Below are 20,253 nucleotides of genomic sequence, written 5' to 3'. Positions count from 1 at the left end.
GCCCCCTCGATATCGAGTATGGCCATTGCACGAAGCTTAACTATTATTGGTGCTGTGATCGAATGTGACTTTTTAGCCCAGCTAAAGATCTACAATGTCTTGTGCAGAATTGGCAACTAAAACCTTAACTGGTAATAGGCGGCTGTAGTTGTAAGTGGGCTTCATGTACCTTTGCAAGTCGTTTAAGTCCTCCTGCCGAATTACACTCTCTTCCACATGCCCGACAGATATGATTAGTATGGTGTGTTACACCACCACCAGTGGCCAAATACATACATACATACATATTTCGGATGATTCGAAGAACTACAAACCCCGGCACTCTTTGGTTATCTGACCCCCCCCCACCCCATTAAAACATGGCCATTAAAAAATTGGATTGTCTCCCCATTAAAAAAATCGAGTTAATGTGGCGACAAGAGATTGGATTAAAAGGGTTTAAATCCTTTAGCATTTAGACATTTGGCCCCCTCAATAGGCACGGTATGATTTGTTATAAAAATGTCATCAGATTCAATAAGATCGTGTTTATCAATTTTTTTTTCCTTTTCTCTTGTTTTATTGGAGGGTTAAACAACTTTTTTACTTGGGAAAGGTAACCCAATTTTTTAATAGGGGTGAGATGACAAAAAAGTACCCAAATCCCCAACACGTTAGTGGTCAGCTTGGATTCTCCAAATGAAAACAAAAACAAAAAACAACCACTTCAATGAAAACCCTCTACAAATGAAAGTGCGTGAGTGCGTTGCGTGTTTCTATCCTTACAAGTTAGTTATAGATTAATACGTGACATATATAAACGTGAGTTCGCATTGTGCTGATACGCCTAAATCGTGCTTTTGCTGTGAATTGTAAGAGGTACCCTTCGGCCGGGTGCTGCGCAAACAACGCGCGATTTTGACGCTTCTTCCCCCCCCCCCTCGGCTACCACGTGTTATCAACACGAAAACTGATCAGCAACAACAACAACAACAATAACACTGAAATCATCGCCACCACCACCACAATCACCGCAATCATCATCACCATCATCACTCCCCCACCTCCACCCCCCCGCCATTGCCATCATCGAAAATATCGATATTGCTTGTTCCAGAGACTAACACCCACCATCAATCACCCCGACGACGACAACAACAACAACAACAACGACTGCGGTCTACTGTTTCACCACAACCGCAACCACCACCACCATCACCATCATCACCACCACCATCATCATCATCATCATCATCACCACCACTACCACCACCACCATCACCATCATCATCATCACCACCACCACCACCATCATCATCACCACCACCACTACCACCACCACCACCACCACTACCACCACCACCATCATCATCATCATAATCACCACCACCACCACCACTACCACCATCATCATCATCATCGATATACACCACCACTGCCATCCCCGACACCACCACCACCACATCAGCAGCACTAACAGTGGATTGGGGAGGCCTGTGTGCGTGGTCACTCGATCCGCTAGAAACACCATTCAAACTCTCCCTCAAAACCACACTCTACAGTCATCGACTAGAATCGCCTTCGATCATAAAAGTCTGTTTGGTCAGAGCTGACCCAGGGTTAAATAACAGTAACAGGCTACAACAGCGATCGAATGAGTCAACCATAAAGCGTCAACGTGATCAATCGATCGATCGAGAGGGCGAGCGATTGGTCTGCTAGAAATAACAACCAAATCTTCTTTAAATCACATAGTTTTAGTCTTTCTTAAATGTAGTCCTCGATAACGGTGTTTGAATAAAAAAAAAAGACAGGGTGATCACGGCTGGAGTGTCTGTAACCACGGATCTGCTCGATGAGTGGTGGGGGTCATAGATTTAGACAACAACAACGACACCAACAACAGCAACATTATCACTACCACCACCACCACCACCACCACCACTACCATCACCACAAACACTTCGGGGTACATCACCATCCCCCACCTTTGCCACCACCATCGGTACCGCCGCCACTGCCGCCGTCAATTCTACGGGCAGTTCGATAATATCACCACCACCACCACCATCATCACGAACACCATCACCACCACCATCACCATCACCACCACCACAATCATCATCATCATCATCGTCATCATTATCGCCAATAACAACAACGTTGGCACCAATACAAACTGTTCAATAACATCACCACCACCTCCACCACCACCATCATCATCACCACTAACAACAACAACAACAACACGAATACAAACAGTTCAATAGTATAAACTACCACCACCAACTCGACCCCTACCATCATCACCATCACGAACACCACCACCACCACCACCACCACAATCATCATCATCATCATTATCACCACCACTAACAACAACAACAACAACAACAACACCAATACAAACAGTTCAATAGTATAAACTACCATCACGAACACCACCACCACCACCATCATCATCATCACCGGCACTACGACGACCACCACCAACAACAACAACCGACTACAATAAAAAACAAACCACTACTACTACTACAACTATTACTGCTACTGCTACTATTATTATTATTATTATTATCATCCCTGGTGTGTGTGTTTGTGTATTTTCATTACAAACACTCCTGACTGGTTGAAAACTTTGCTTATCTCACAAACTCTTCCATTTTTCCACGAAATTCGCACCACACCTGCTTAACCTCCCTTCCCCGTTATATAGCTCACTCACTATCTTTTACTCTTTCTCTTTCTCTCTCTCTCTCTCTCTCTCTCTACCTACACACTATTTCTTCCCTCTGACTGCTCCGCAACCCCCTCCCTCCCTCCCCACCACCACGCTCAGGCTTCTCTCCTCTGTTGCCTCCCCTTCCTCGTCCTCCTATACTTCGCTTTCTATTTTTTACAGCGTTCTATTCTTCCCTCCTCCTCTTGCTCTCTGTCTCATTCGTCCTCCCTCCCGCTTCTCTCACACTCTTTCTCTCTTTCGTTTCCTCTCTCTCTCATTTCTACAACTCGTTCACTACTCTAGTCTTTCTATCACTCTCTCTCTCTCTCTCTCTTCCCTCTCTCATATCTAATACTAACGCTACTCCCCTTCATTTACTCCCTCCCTCGCTTTACTTCATTACTATTCTCGTCTCTCCATCCTCCTCCCTTCCTTTCTCTCGTTATACTCTATTCACTCTAACCCCCCTTCCTCTCTCTGCTAATTATGGAAGCCCGTCTCTATATAAGCTTTCCTCGCAGTTTCATTTTGCACTCAAGTCTTGAAACCGTTCGCGTCAACACGTCTTGGCGTCGTTGAACATTTTTTCTTCTCTAAACACATCGAAGACTTGAGCTGTTTTCTGTAAAAAAAAAACAAAGCAACAGTCAAACATTACCATTACTTCTATTCATAACAAATCATTATTTCAACCAAAGAACAAATGGATTTATTTAAATCAATCTTAATCAACTAATTAAAACTTCGTTTAAATATCTTAAATCGCACTTGTTAAAAACCAAAACATTTAATTGTTGATCACCTGATACTTTTTAACACACAAAACAATCTTATCGTTCCAGTATTGTTTTCATACACTTCTAAATTATACATCCGCAGATAAACATATATATGTTTATATATATAATATAGAGAAACATCTATATATTTTACAATTTGGATTGGACTTTAATACATTTTTCTCAAAGAACTCAAAGAATTTTTCTGACAATGCCTCAGAGTCGTAAGTTTTCTTTTAAAATACTTTTCTATTATTTTTACTAATTTCTCTGCCTTTTTTTCTGTCATCTGCTTCTTCCAGCCTCACGGCAATTTTTTTTTTTTTTTTGGGGGGGGGGGGGGTTTCCTTGTTACACGCTTTCTTTCGCAATCCCACATCGCACCGCAACGCCAATGTTTTTCTAAGACAGAAGAAGCGTTAGCACGCCGGACAAAATTCATAGCGGCATTTCTTCCGTATTCTCGGTTCAAATTCTGCGGAGATCGACTTTGGCCTTTCATCTTTGATGAAATCGATTGACACCCGCCCTCAAAATTTCTGGCTTCGTCCCTATAACAGAAAGGTTTATTATCATCAATGTTATTATCGATGTAACGCGGCGACCTGACAAGCGTCGGCACTCCGGACGAAATACTTACCGGTATTTCGTCTGCCGCCACGTTCTGAGTTCAAATTCCGCCGAGGCCGACTTTACCTTTCATCCTTTCGGGATCGATCTAATCGACTGGCCCCCTCCCCTAAAATTTCGGGCCGTGTGCTTAGGAATAGAAAAGAATATCATTGATGTTAAGGGTATCGAGTTCGGTTGAATGCAGAAGGCATAAACTACATATTTACTACTTTTCTCTCCCGGTTTCGGTTCTGCATAATTTTCTGAGAAAAATGTGCGTTTTTTTTCTTTCTTCTTTTTTTTTTTTGATTGAGAAGTTATAGAAGTGGCTTTCGCGGGTATAGATTACAATTAAGTTGAAAAAATTTAGAAACAAGTTCGTTTTTGTTTGGTTTTTTTTTTTTTTTTTATGAAATTCAAGTCGTTTTTCCCCAAACTTTCGTCCAGCTTCGTTAACACCAATTTACATAATTTTAGCAGTTTTTCTCTTTTTTTTGTCTCTTTTATTTTTTCCTGAGTTATATATATAATCTGCGCCCTCGGAAATGTCTTACTGTAAAATTTCATTAAAAAATATCTTTTTTTTTTAGAAAGTTATGAAGAAATAAATTCTGTGAAGGATCGATTTATAGTTAGTTGTACTTCGAAGCGGTTCGTTCTGGGATTGTATGGGGGAAAAAAGCCTCAAGTAGGCCTTCATCGAGTGAAGCAACCTTCAAAGACAATCTAGCCATGACTATCCCATCTAGTTTAGGCAAAGGGTACCCTGAGTTAGAGGAGGTGAATGGTTTTTAAGAAGATTCGACCTGCTATTTCAGCCGCTCGTGTTGAATCGAACAAGCTTCTGTTGTTATTTTGTTGATTAACCTCAAGTCAGCTTTGATCGTACGGTCAAACCCTACTACAATCGTCCACATTCCATCTGTGACCATCCTGTATCTTAAAATTCTTTAATTGTCCATCCAATTTGGCTGCGATTTCTAGCAGATCGTGTGATTCACGCCGAGAGGTGCCTTCGTCGGTTCGCGGTTGCTGTTGTTATTGATTATAATACAAGATGATGATGATGATGATGATGATAGTGACAATGTATGTCGATGACTTCATCTCTCGTCCCACGTTCCTGATGGTCGTGTTTCGATCTTAGGTTGAAGCTTTCGCTTGATGTCCCACGATGTAGCTTCCCTCATCGTCCCATCCGTTCTGTACGTACGCGTGTGTTTGTACTCCAGGGTATGTGTGTATATGTATCGGTTATACATGTTGAACGTTATCGATGAGTTAAATTCAGTTTCTATATATTTATCAATTATATATTGGGATCTATATTTACCAATTTTTTTTTTTTTTCATTTTATTTACATCAAGCATAACGAATTTAAAAAACAAGAAAGGGTTCTTTTCCGTTTGAAGGCCAGATTTCAACACAATTTCTAGTTAACTAAACACTTTAAAACTTCGTATACCGGTAGAATGTGTCAAAAGAAAACATTATTTTCACTTGGCTTTCTTGATAAATTTGTAATTCGTTTGTTTAACGTAGTTTAATTTTTCGAATTTTAACCAATCCTATGCTCTCTTTTGAGAATGAACATCACAACATCTCGTCTTCATGGCCTGCTTACATTGAAATGCCACTCTCTGATGGTTGGGGTGCCGGTAACTTAGTTAAGACGAGCTTTTGCGATCAAGTCCTAAAGTGGTCAGATTTGCTTTTCCCCCTTCCTGGGTCGAGAAAATAAAGTATTTATTTTCTAGAGATTATTTTATATTCTCATGAAGCATCCGAGATAGGAATGGAATTTTTACAGAAACTTCTACTGTCCGGTTCGTGTATGTTTGTATTGATGTAGAGGTAAATCTTTCGGAAAAGGTATTTTCGCGTGTTTATGTGACAGAAACTGAAAGAAGCCCGTCGTATATATTTATGTATATGTACATGTATATACATTCATGTATGCCTGTGTATACACATACATACATACTCAGAAAATATGTATGTTGTGGTTTAGTCTAGGTTAGTATTAATCGAATAGATTTACGATCAGCGGTTCCAGTCCAGCCATGGCTGTCCAGTCTTAAGAATTAACTAAGGACTAATTATGTCTCGTGGAAAGACTTCCTCCCACCCCCTACCCCTCATTTTCTCGCAAATTATTATTTTTTTTTAAATACTGTACAATTTGATTTACGGGAGATCTGGCTGTTATTTTTAGCAAGTTAACTAACCCCACCCGGTTTCGGGGCTATATATATACCTCTCTCCTATAACTGTATAATTAACTGGACCGCACTTCTATCTGCCACAGAGCATACACTCCCCCACCCCACCCACCCACACACACACCTACCGTTGTAACCTAGCAACCTGTTGTAAATCTTATGTCCCTGCACACCCACCGTCACCACCACCGCCACCCTCCCTTAACTTAATCCCCCCATCCCACCCCACCAAGTTAGATAACACCCGTCGGTAGAGGCGTTAATGTTGGTGGTTAATGATGTTGTTTAACCCCAGGTCGGCAGTGAGCGAATGAACTGGTCCAATCTATGATCATCGATTTTCCAACCGTGACCATCTTATCTTATTTTCAGGTGTAGTGCATTTAGAATTTCGTTCAGCCTGAGTTGCAGGGTGAGATCCAAGATTTGAGTGGGGGGTCGAAAAATACTATACAGGCGCAGGAGGGGCTGTGTGGTAAGTAGCTTGCTTACCAACCACATGGCTCCGGGTTCAGTCCCACTCCGGGTTCAGTCCCACTTGGGCAAGTGTCTTCTACTATAACCTCAAGTCAACCAAAGCCTTGTGAGTGGATTTGGTAGATGGAAACTGAAAGAAGCCCGTCGTATATATTTATATATATGTATGTGTGTGTCTGTGTTTGTCCCCCCAACATTGCTTGACAACCGATGCTGGTGTGTTTACGTCTCCCGTAACTTAGCAGTTCGGCACAAGAGACCAATAGAAGAAGTACCAGGCTTACAAAGAACAAGTCCTGGGGTCGATTTGCTCAACTAAAGGCAGTGCTCCAGCATGGCCGCAGTCAAATAACGGAAGCAAATAAAAGAATATTTACATCGGGGTTCAGCTAGAAAGGATGTTGCCCAGGCAACTAGGGCAACATCCCACCCCATCCTCCACTGATTTGAAAGGAGATCTTTGGCTGTTATTTGTAGCAAATCAAACGATCGAAATGACCGCTTTTAAAATTTCCTCTCTTTGACGTAGGTAGAGTTCTGAAACAAATTGTGCTTTGATTGTCCCATTGGACAAACAAAATCTGTATCTCATTGGATAGGAAACAGAAATAGGAGTGCAGACAAATACGTAAAAAGTTGAATGTTTCGGAATAGAATTTTGTCAGAAAATAAAAAAATAAATAAAAAGATAAAATAAACAATCAAAGAAACAAAACACACCTTTTTCCTTTTCTATATAACATGGGACCACGAAGGACAGCTTATTCTAAAGCGCCACTAAATGGTATTGGCGACATCTATTATTATTAGTTTAAATAGTTTTTCGCCTTCTGCCGAAGTCGATTTTGTGTTTCGTCCTTTCGGGATCAATAAAATATGTACTTGTTCTATATTTAAGAGATGAGGAATTATGTACACTATTTACATTATTTACATTTGATGGATATTTGTCTCTCATCTTGTTTGTTGTTAACACAACATTTTGGCTGATATACCCTCCAGCCTTCATCAGGTGTCTTGGGGAAATTTCAAACCTGGGTTCTCATTCCTAAGGTATTTTTCAATGTTGTTGTTGTTATTATTATTATTATTATTATTATTATTATTATTTAGGTCACTGCTTGGAATCGAACTCGGAATCTTGGGGTTAGTAGCCCGCGCTCTTAACCACTATGCCATATGCCCTTGGGCATAGTGGCTAAGAGCGTGGGCTACTAACCCCAAGATTCCAAGTTCGATTCCAAGCAGTGACCTGAATAATAATAATAATAATAATAACATTGAAAAATACCTTGGGAATGAGAACCCAGGTTCGCAATTTCCCTCTAGACACCTGATATCAGCTGAAACGTTTGTGTTAACAACAAGCAAAAGTACCCATTGATCACGGGGGGGGGGGTCAGTGTAATTGATTAGTCCTTCCCCTAAAAATTTCAGATCTTGTGCTTCTAGTGGAGAGGTTTATTACTGTTTGTTTGTAGTGGTGATAAAGGGTGGATGGATGGATGGGTGGGTGGTTTGGTAAAGTGTCATGCAGTATTCATTCCAGCTCTTTACATGATGAATTCAAAATTCAGTGGTGGTGGTCATCTTCACCTTTCATCCACCCCAAACCACCTGAGGTCGAAAGAGATATGTACTGGGGTTGGTTTTTATCAAATACCCCACCCCACCCTTTCACTCGCTATAGACTTCACATTATTAGTTCAAAATCCAACCGTTGTATTCAACTTCACCTTTCGTCCCACCCCTGGGGTCGATGGAGAACCAATCAAGTACCAGGGTTGATTTTTATTGACTATCCAACCCCATTTCATTCACTGTAGATTTCTGATATGTAATGTTAATTTTCCAAGCATAGGTCCAGGTGTGGCTGGGTGGTAAGAAGCTTGCTTCCCAACCACATGGTTTTGGGTTCAGTTCCACTGCATGGCACCTTGGGCAAGTGTCTTCTACTATAACCTTGAGCCAACCAAGAAATTCAGAGGGTAGAGACAAGGGCACCAATCTGTAACCAGAGCCCAGTTCTTACATGAGATAGCAGGATGCATTGGGAGGGAAATGTGGCTGCTATTTCTGACATGTCAGGTGACCACATTGAACACATCTGGGTTCTCAGCACCTGAGGGCAAAGGCACAGGTAGGATGAAATTTTAATTAACAGGTATGTGAGACCAGAGAAAATTTTGTGCATTTTTATACTTGCACCTGTCATAATATAGTCCACCATTTCTGGAAACGAATGTGATAGTCATGACTGGAATGTCTATGATCATAGTTCTGCTCTGCCAAGGTAACTGGGTGGGGGAACGGTTAGACAACAATGTGATTTTCCATTTGGTAATCCAAAGAGTTAAATCTGGGATAATTCATGCCCTGGTTTGTGATATTGGTAGCAAATTCCAATTCCAGGTGAGGCTTTCATTCAACACACTAGGTAATGATGATGACCCGTACCAAGAGCATCACTGCCCTTATTCTGCGCATCCTGTGGTGGTTAAGTCCCTTAACAAATGAGTCATTTCATTAGTACATCCATTGCTAGCCATGACAGGACCATCATGGATAGGGAAGGTCTTTGACCCGGGTGACATTATGACCCCTTCAACTGAACCAATACTGTTTTGTATTTGCAGCTACAGAGATATTTTAACCCTTTCATTACCATATTTCTGCTGGGATGTTCTTTGTTTCTTTCAATTAATTTTAAATATAACAAAGAATTTAGTAAAATAACTTAGTTATCATTCAGCTAGTGTTAGGAACATGAATTGTGACTAAGGTTTGGTGGAAGATTTTAATTCAAAACTTTTGAAAACAAGACATTTGTACTCAGAGCCAGAGGCGGTTTCAGGTGGGTTGGTATTAAAAAAGTTGACCTCTTAACATACACAATTTTTATCAATTTCCTTGTAAAAAAATATATTTTTCTATTATTTATTTTGAATCTGTATATGAGGAAAAGTAATTATACACAAATTATAAGTTACTGATAGATAGTTACTGATCGCTAATGATAGAAAATGGGAATAACATTATGAACGAAGTATTTCAAGTTAGAAATAAGGGACAGAAACCTCAAAGTACAGAGGACATATATTTTCGTTCAAATATATATTTCCTAGACATCTCTGAACGAAAATATACAGGATAATACGTTAAGAAGTTGAGGATTGCTGAAGACTAGGTCTTTGAATTATTTTTCAAGCCTGTTACTGAAAGTGGTGGGGGACTGTGTTTGTTCCACCACCACCACCACTTGACAACCGGTGTTTGTTTGTTTATGCCCCTGTAACTTAGCAGTTTGACAAAATATACATGGATGGAATAATTACTGGGGGGTGGGGTTGATTTGTTCAACTGAACACTTCGGGGTAGTACTCCAGCATGGCCACAGTCCACACACGTTGTTACCCATAATTCCATTTTGTTTCTTCCAGGTTTTCCCGCAATTGATCTCTACCAGAACTTGACAGAGGGCACCCTTGACTCAGCACAAGATTACTACTTGGCCCCTGACCCGGTAAGTACTATATGTTTAACCCAGGCTCCACTCTGATCCAACAGACCTCATGATCACTTTTCCCAACCATGATCTTATAATCTTTTTCTTTCTTTTCTTATATTTTCATACCTGGTGTATTGAGGATTATCTCACTAATCCAATATCACCTTCCTTTTTTTGAAACAAATAGTGTGAGATTTGAGGTTGTTTTGTTGCCATTTCTAGCAATTCAGTGGGCTGCATAGGAGCTCTCATGTTGCTCCATGGCCTGTTTGTAGCTGGTCAGGCATTTATGCTGTTGTTGTTACAGCCAAGCTGTTTAGCATTTAAACTGGCCATATCCTGTCCAGATATTCTGCATGTTCTATGTTCAAATCAGCCGGGTCTGACCTCTCACACCTACCTTACAATGTCATTCTAAAAATATATATATATAACCACATCACTGAAATCTCAAAGCTACAAAGTTTGATATAGGATTAATTCAAGATGTGAAGAAATAAGTATTGCGTTTGACATAGTAAACCTGAATGCTAAAGGGTCATTCTAGAATCATCATCATCATCATCATCGTTTAGTGTCCGCTTTCCATGCTAGCATGGGTTGGACGGTTCATCCGGGGTCTGGGAAGCCAGAAGGCTGCACCAGGCACCAGTCTGATCCGGCAATGTTTCTACGGCTGGATGCCCTTCCTAACGCCAACCACTCCATGAGTGTAGTGGGCGCTTTTTACGTGCCGCCGGCACAGGTGCCAGACGAGGCTGGCAAATGGCCACGTCTGGTAACCATGAAATTTAATTTCATGGTGTAACGGTTAATATTCCGAGTTCAAATCCTGGCGAGATCAGTCTGTGCCTTTCATTCCGTCTAGGGTCAATAAAGTCAAGTACTGCAGTCAATGTGAATGCTGCCCCCCCCCCACCACACCCAAATCATCATCATCATCATCATCACTCTCTTTCTACAAGAAACAAATCTTTATTTTTCTCTATTTTATTCTTCGTTTATCTTTTCGCAGATTCTCCCATCGTACTCCATCAAACTCGAACCCTCTTTGAGTCCGAGTGACAATTGTTTAATGAACGAATCTTACCGGGAGTTGCTCGTTGACCCCTTGATGCCACAGTGTGTCAACCCCGTTGCTAATTGCCAGGATCATGGGCCACACTTTATGAACGACAACTGCAGCGAAATCCTAAACCTTGACGAAATTAAACTGAATGCGCAACCAAACCATGAAATGAGCACAAATAAATCAGGTAAGGCCCCCAGCTGTCTTCTTTTGTTTTGTATGTGTTTGTCTTTTTATTTGTTGTAGTTTGTAGTAGTTTATTGTTGTATCGTTGAACACTGTGTCTTTGGATACACACTCATCATCGTCGTTTAACATCCGTTTTCCGTGCTAGCACGGGTTGGACAGTTCAACCGGGGTTTGGGAAGCCAGTAGGCTGCACCAGGCTCCAGTCTGATTTGGCAGTGTTTCTACAGCTGGATGCCCTTCCTTACGCCAACCACTCTAAGAGTGTAATGGGTGCTTTTTACGTGCCACTGGCACAGGTGCCAGGGGAGGCTGGCAGCGGTCACGATCGGTTGGTGCTTTTTACGTGCCACCGGCCGTATCATATATCATTAATTTTTCTTTTTTTAGTTGTTTCACTGCACTTCTGTCATACTGGAGCATTCCTTAGTCAAACAAATGAACCCCAGCATTTGTGTTTGTATTTTATTTTACTTTGGATTTGATGGGTGGGGGGTAAGTCTGGTACTTGCTTCATCAGTTCCTTTTGCCAAATCAAATTGTCTAGTTACAAGGGATGTAAACGAAGAAAACTAATTATCAAGCTGTGGGGTGGAGGGGACAAACACATACACAAAGACCATGCACAAACTGCTAAGTTACAAGAATGTAAACAAACCAGTACCTGTTGTAAAGCAATCGTGGGGGGGGCGGGGAACAAACATGTATGTGACAGACCATGCCTTTCTTTTGCTGGGGTCAAATCTCATTTGTGAACCCATGGAAAACAAAACCCCACCAACTATTCTACCTATATGTTTGTGCACACCTTTCAATGCAATGTATGCCAAAAGGTCTGAAAATCTAACGGAGGCCTCAAAAGACATTTTAAGATCCACAAAAATCAGAACTTATCTGCGGCTCTTGGTGGTCCAAATCGGGTACGCAGTCTATGTGGGCGCCTTTTCAGAACATTGGTTTAAAAAGCCACATCAGATGCCATGATGGTTCTAAGGTGTAGGTAGAGGAGGTGGTCAAACTCTGCATAAGAGGTAAACAACCACCATATATATATATGTATATATATAGGCTCAGCAGCAGCTCTGTGGTAAGCAGTTTGCTTACCTACCACATGGTTCCGGGTTCAATCCCACTGCATGGCACCTTGGGCAAGTGTCTTCTGCTATAGCCTCGGGTTGACCAAAGCCTTGTGAGTGGATTTGGTAGGTGGAGACTGAAAGAAGCCCATCGTATATATATGTTTTTGTCTGTGTTTACATCCCTGTAACTTAGTGGTTTGACAAAAGAGACCGATGGAATAAGTACAAGGTTACAAAGAATAAGTCCTGGGGTTGATTTGCTCGACTAAAGGCAGTGCTCCAGCATGGCCGCAGTCAAATGACTGAAACAAATAAAAAGTATTCCCACAAAATCTTCTGAACAGATTGGCAAAATCATTAGGACATTATGGCATTCGACAAAATGGGTCTTTATGTTCTGAGTTCAAATCTTGCCTAGATCAACTTTGCCCATTCGTTACTTCGCGGATGGTAATCAGGTCTTGCCCTTTAATTAAAAACAATAATTATTATGACCAGAGAAGTCAGTAAGGAGTTTAGGGAAACATTTAGATACAGAACATTTTTTTATTGTTTCCCCTTGTGTACTGAGTTCAATTCCTGCAAGAAGCAAAAAGTTGAAGTTTTTATTATTTTTTTTTTGCATGGTCTTTATTTGTATTGTTTTTTTTTTCCATTAGTTTTAATTAAATTCTTATTTAGAAAAAAAAAATTTTATTTTTTAAAAATTTTTATTTTGCATGATTGTATTTTATTATTTTTTTTTTTTGAACTTTTGGTTTCTTAGATCCACGCAACTGGTCAGAAAATGAAATAAAGCAGTGGATAAGCAGCAGACTGGATCTCTATTCTATTCCAGTTGATTCTATTGATTGGCCTAATATAAACGGTGCTATGATGTTTACAATGAGCCGTGATCAACTTCGGTTCCAGCTGCAAAACAAGGCCATAGCTGATATTTTGTTTAATGACATGCAGAAGTTGATCTATGGTTAGTAAGATTTCAGTACTTCATATACTACTGCTACATGCTACATGCTACATGTTACATGTCTCCTGCCCCGACATCTCAAAAAAAAAAAGTTTAAAACATTAAAATTTACAACCCTTAAAAATTGGTTGAAATCAACTAAAACCCCGTATCTTCTTATTAGTTTATTATTAGGTCAGTTCAAAATTAAACTGACCCTACGAGCAAAGACTCTCCATCCATGCCATTCCCATCTCTTAGGACATCAATGTAGGGGTAAATTTAGCTACTATTTCTTGCCGCCATGTAGAGGCCTCTTTCCTGTGCTTGTTGTTGTAATGAGGGTTGGGAATTTTAGCACAAGACCAGCACTTTCAGGGGAGGTGAAGAGGAGGGGAAGTTAGTCAATTACATCAACCCCAAAGTTCAACTGGTACTTATTTTATACTTTATTAAGGCGGCAAGCTGGCAGAAACGTTAGCACGCTGGGCGAAATGCTTAGCGGTATTTCGTCTGCCACTAGGTTCTGAGTTCAAATTCCGCCGAGGTCGACTTTGCCTTTCATCCTTTCAGGGTCGATAAATTAAGTACCAGTTACGAACTGGGGTCGATGTAATCGACTTAATACCTATGTCTGTCCTTGTTTGTTCCCTCTGTGTTTAGCCCCTTGTGGGTAATAAAGAAATAGGTACTTATTTTATCAAGTCCCCGAAAGGACGAAAGGCAAAGTTGGCCTCAACGGAATTTGAACTCGGAACGAATGTGTAAAGACAGACAAAATGTTGCTAAGCGTTTTTGCCAGCTCGTTAAATGATCTCGTCAGCTTGTTGCTTTGTCATGTTGTGTAATAATGCTGTGATAAATAGTTACGTGACATCCGTTAGTTACCAAGGTCGGTGGATAGTTACCATGACAATGTTGGTATCTAGAAGAACTGCACTAGTTGGGTTTTTTCGATAGTTGCTATGACAACCAAAGTACCAGAAATACAAAACAAACAAACACACACGCTGATATATATTTTATCAATAATTGTGAGGTCTGCTGATCTTATCAGCTGATTGCTGTTGTTGTTGTTGTGTTGGTGGTGGTGGTGGTGGTGATGGCATGATTATCTGCTCAGTTAGACTTTCCTTTTATCAATGCCAATCCCTGGAGCCCAGAAGTAGAGGGGACATCATGGATGTCCCCTTTTCTAACTCCAAGTCATAAAAGAAAGAAAAAAATGTGGTAGATAGTGATATTTATGGTGGTGGTAGTGGTGGTGGTGGTGGAGGTGCTGGGTCTATCTTCACTTGCATTTCTTTTCCATACGAATCCTAGAGGCCCAGAAATGGATATAGATAGGACAGCATGGAGTAGAGGTACCCCACCTTTTTCTGGGGGGAGGGGGCTTTCTCTTAGTCATAAGAGAAAAAAAAAAAAAAAAAAAAGAAGTGGGGTCATGGATTTGAACCTGGAATACATAAATAAATGTGTATGGAGGATTAGACATTAGGGACATGTTTCTTTCCCCGCCAATGGCTTTACTTTCATTTTCTCTAATTAGCAGATTTAAAAATTTTGCTTCTTGATGAACATCTTGAGATCAATTTATAGATGATGATGATGATCATAATAATAATAATAATAATAATAATAATAATAATAATCCTTTCTATTCTAAGCATAAGGCCTGAAAATTTGGGGAAGGGGACTGGTCGATTACATCGACCCCAGTACTCAACTGGTACTTAGTTTATCGACCCCGAAAGGATGGAAGGCAAAGTCAACCTCAGCAGAATTTGAACTCAGAATGTCCTTTAAGATGGACTAAATGCTGCTAAGCATTTTGCCCGATGCGCTAACGATTCTGCCAGCTCGCCACTTTAATAATAATAATAATAATAATAATAATAATAATAATAATAATCTTTTCTACTGGAGGCACAAGGCCTCAAAAATAATAATAGTAGTACTTATTTATTATTCATTACAATATAGATATCTCTGTCACTCCTCTGTTGCTTTTCTGTTTTTTCCACTTTGTTTTTTAGTTTATCATCATCATCATCACTATCATCATCATCATCATCATCAAACCTCTATGGCTGGATGCCTTACCTAATGCCAACCACTACTGTATGGACTGGTTGTCTTTTTACACAGTACCAGCAAGAAAATTAATTACAAATTAATTATTAATTATTTATTTATTCTTGTATTTTCTTCATCTAAATTTTATTTTTGTCTAATTAAAAAAATTTATTTTTTAATTTTTTCAGATGTCCAAATTGCCGATGCCTTCTTCTATTCGCCTTCCTCTTCCAACTCCAGTAGTGACTTTGGCCTCCATCAAACCATGTCCGACAGTTGCAAAACTGAACAATTTAGGATGCTTAACGAATACATGAACATGGTCAGTTTCCCAAACGATTGTCTTTCCGGATCGGACGAAGGGAACGACAGCAATGATAGCTCTGACAGCAGTACCGATAGCTCGGAACTTAGCTCTTCAATTACGACCATCGATAAAAAGACTTTTGATCCAGAACCGTTATACAAAGGTAGGATTTTCTTTTATTTTCTATTTTCAATATCTCCTTAAGTACCAGTCTGGATGGATGTGTGGTTAAGAAGCTCCCTTCCCAACCATGTTGACTCAGGTTCAGTCTCACAATAAGGCACCTTGGGGCCAAGTGGCAACAAACCAGCCACAGCTTGTTAGTGGATCTGATTCAAAGAAGAAACTGTACAAGGTCCATCGTGTGTGTATGTGTCTCTGCATGCCTTTGTCTTGTCATGTAATGACCGAGCATAATGACCACACAAGTGATTTGGTTTGTTTTGATTCCTTCATGGGAAATGCTTGGAAATAGGTGAAGGTTGACAACCAGCATCCAGCTGTAGAAGAGCATCCATCTGTAGAAAATCTGCTTCAACAAATTTCACCAAATACATTCAAACATGGGTTAGATTAATATGTCATTGGGACATTATTTTACTGCCAGATGTAAGCGGTTGACTTTAGAAAACGGCATCCGGCTGTGGAAACCATGCCTAAGCGGACAGAATCTAACACAGGCTGTGAGCTGGCAGAAACGTTAGCACGTCACTGAAATGCTTAGCAGTATTTCATCTGCCGTTGCGTTGTGAGTTCAAATTCCGCCAAGGTCGACTTTGCCTTTCATCCTTTCGGGGTCGATAAATTAAGCACCAGTTACGCACTGAGGTCGATGTAATTGACTTTATCCATTTGTCTGTCCTTGTTTGTCCCCTCTATGCTTAGCCCCTTGTGGGCAATAAAGAAATAAGATGTAAGTGGTTGATATTAGGAAACGGCATCCAGCTGTAGAAACCATGCCTAAGCAGAAAGAATCTAACACAGCCCTCTGAATCGCTTGTCCTTGTCAGACCATCCAACCATGACAGCATGGGAAAAAATAACACTAAATGATGATGTGTGTGTGTGTGTATGAAGTATAACCTATACTAAATATATCTTTTCTATTTTTTTTTTAGAACAAAAACCAAGAGAAACACCTCAAATAACTAAGCACAAACAGAACATACACCTGTGGCAGTTTTTAAAAGAATTGCTGTTGCAAGGGGACAAATACATAAAATACATCAAATGGTTGGACCCCAAACAAGGGGTTTTCAAAATTGAGGACTCAAGCAACGTTGCCCGACTTTGGGGTGAGCGTAAGAACAGACCAGCAATGAACTACGACAAACTCAGCCGCTCGATCCGACAGTATTACAATAAAGGTATAATTAAGAAAACTGAGAAGAACCGGCGCCTGGTTTATAAATTCTGTCCAGATTATTTGTAAATCAAAGAGAGGAACCAAAGCATGAGACTTTTAGCAAACTTAAACCAAAGATTTTGGTTATAAGTTTAAGGAATGGCGATGCAGATTAAGTTTTGGTATTTTTTCCCCCCTCTTTTTTTTTTTTCAAAAGAAAAATTTTGTTAATCGCATCATGCCAATGCAACGTTGATCGTTGTCATCTTGTTTGTGCAACAGCCCGCTGCACAACAGGGAATATTTTTTGGCGATTTTTGGTGGCGCCTGTGGCCAAGAGAGGAAAGGCAGGAATTGGCAGGAGAGCCAATGTCAAACACCAAATTTCCAAGATGAACAAAAGACTATAGTAATAATAATAATAATAATAATAATATGATTAAAAAGTAATCATATTATCTGAACTATATACTACTACTACTATTATTATTATTATCATCATCATTATATATATATATTTTTTTAAACCATTTCCTTTAAAGACAAGATGGCGGACTAGATTGCCTTACAGTATTTTTTTTTTCTCCCCCACTTCACCCCTTTATCCTAAGGTGAAGGTCCAACAGGTTGGCTTTGCCTTTCATTCCAAGGGTCTTTTGAAACAAACGTAGGGGGCTGTTTTATGGAGGTCAATCGATCTGACCATGACATTCACCTCCAAACCCTCCTTACAAAACATGTGGCCCTTGGGCAATTTGTAAGAAACTGTAAATATCATTTATTGTTCTTTCATATTATTGTTATTATTATTATTACACATTTTAGAATTAAAAAAAAAAAATTTTTAATTTAAGCTTTTTTTTTTGTAGATATTGTAAAAATGACAAAAGTGCTTAAATATCATTTTAAAATCATCCGGTAAATGTCTTTGAATGAATATATATATACACATATATGTATGTATACATATATATATATATATATGTTTGTGTGTGTGTGTGTGAGTATATATATACTCGCCTGGCACCTGTGCAGGTGGCACGTAAAAAGCACCCACTACACTCACGGAGTGGTTGGCGTTAGGAAGGGCATCCAGCTGTAGAAACATTGCCAGATTAGACTGGAGCCTGGTGCAGCCTTCTGGCTTCCCAGAACCCCGGTTGAACCGTCCAACCCATGCTAGCATGGAGAACGGACGTTAAACGATGATGATGATGATGATGATGATGATATATACATGTACGTGTGTGTGTGTGTAGTTCAAATATCTTGAATACAAAGAACACTCTTAAAATATTGACCTGCCAATATCCAACCCATCTTTCTGTAGGTTTTTTTTTTTGTCTTTCTCAAAACATTCCAAAATTCCTCCGCCCCCCTCCCCCCCACTCTCTCTGTCTGTTTAGTAAAACCACTTGTAAAATTTTACAATCGTTTCTACACATCTTGAAAAATCACAAGAGTCTTTAAAAATAAAAATAAAGTCCTTTTTTTTTTTTATCTCACTACTATTCTTTATTATTATGGTGGGCCTTGATCTCTTGTGGCTTAAGCGTGTGAGTGCATGTATTTTGTTAACTGCTAGTAGGACACTATTTTATTTCATTTTCCAACCATATTATATTACCAAGTGTATGAAAAGTTCACAAGTCAATGCTGTGTCCTTCCTGTGTTAGCATTGCTAGTAAGTCACTTTTTCCAAAGCTATTTCTTCAAATATTTCCATAGAAATTAGGAGCTAGCACTGGCTCTATCAGTAGAGATAACTTTAAAAAGTGACATACGCATATACATACATAAATATACATATGTGTATGTTTATAAATATATATATATATACATACATATATACATCATCATTTAGCGTCCGTTTTCCATGCTAGCATGGGTTGGACGGTTCTACTGGGGTCTGTGAAGCCAGAAGGCTTCATCAGGCCCAGTCAAATCTGGCAGTGTTTCTACGGCTGGATGCCCTTCCTAACGCCAACCACTCCGTGAGTGTAGTGGGTGCTTTTTACGTGCCACCCGCACTGGTGCCAGACAGAGCTGGCAAACGGCCACGAACGGATGGTGCTTTTTATGTGCCACCGGCACGAGGGCCAGGCGATATCTGCATATGCTCTCCTATGGGTCTTTTGTATGTTTTGGGTTTATATATATATATATATATATATATATATATGTGTGTGTTCCCCTGGCTTCTTACAAGATGGGTTTGTTTTTTGTTTTTTTTTGTCTGTGGGGGTGGTTCTTTGTTTTTAAGATTCCACCACGGCCGCCACTGTTTTTGTTTTATATAATATGATCTCTTGAGTGTCCGCCCCACCACAACCACCACCACCACCACCACCACCACCGGGTCTTGTCTATGGATGGATATGTGTGTTCATATACATAGAGTGCATGTGTGTGTGTGTGTGTATTTGTATGACTGTGTAATGCCAAACACAATGGCGGCATGAGGTAAACCCTCTCTCTCTCTCTCTCTCTCTCTCTCTCATCATGACCCATTGAAAATAATAACCATTTCCAAAATACATATGGAATTCTGCTCGATATAGTTTACCTTTGTCTTCGGTCAGCGCCAGATCATTCTGAACAAACCCATACAGACATACACACATACACACACACACACACTCACAAATCATTGATGTTCTTTGATGTTGTCAGGGGTTGTTAAAAATGGAAATTTCATATCTGTTTAAAATTAAAAATGTAGGGCTTCCTTTATTTCATTTATCAAATGTTTATTACAATTGTTGGCAAAATTATATATTTTTCTCGATTTTTTTTCTATTATGTATGGGTTTTTTTGTTGTTTTTTTTTGAAAGAAAAATGGTTTTCTTTTCGTTGTTATTGTTGACGCCTTAATTTTGTTGTTTTTTTTCCATCTCCCACATTTATGTTTTCTCCTTGTTGTTTAACACCCAGTATT

The 20,253-nt window shown here is 39.8% G+C and overlaps 1 protein-coding gene across 1 annotated transcript; it reads left to right on the top strand.

Moving 5' to 3' along the window:
* Positions 1-3,233: 3,233 nt before the first annotated feature.
* LOC115230719 (DNA-binding protein D-ETS-4) lies at positions 3,234-17,521 on the top strand. The gene is made up of 6 exons (XM_029800854.2): positions 3,234-3,707; positions 10,236-10,318; positions 11,319-11,559; positions 13,404-13,607; positions 15,851-16,132; positions 17,088-17,521. Exons 1-6 carry the CDS (start codon positions 3,695-3,697, stop codon positions 17,399-17,401), a joined length of 1,137 nt encoding a protein of 378 aa, XP_029656714.1. The 5' UTR covers positions 3,234-3,694; the 3' UTR covers positions 17,402-17,521.
* Positions 17,522-20,253: the final 2,732 nt, after the last annotated feature.

This window comes from Octopus sinensis, unplaced genomic scaffold, assembly GCF_006345805.1.
Source record: "Octopus sinensis unplaced genomic scaffold, ASM634580v1 Contig16198, whole genome shotgun sequence".
NCBI classification, from domain to species: domain Eukaryota; kingdom Metazoa; phylum Mollusca; class Cephalopoda; order Octopoda; family Octopodidae; genus Octopus; species Octopus sinensis.
Note: the sequence above shows the minus strand (reverse complement) of the source record. Positions and strands in the feature narration are given on the sequence as shown.

Excerpts from the sequence above, each read along its gene's own strand:
- LOC115230719 (XM_029800854.2), top strand. Across the intron at positions 11,560-13,403 it reads AATGAGCACAAATAAATCAG|ATCCACGCAACTGGTCAGAA; the intron begins GTAAGGCCCCCA and ends TTGGTTTCTTAG. Across the intron at positions 16,133-17,087 it reads TCCAGAACCGTTATACAAAG|AACAAAAACCAAGAGAAACA; the intron begins GTAGGATTTTCT and ends TTTTTTTTTTAG.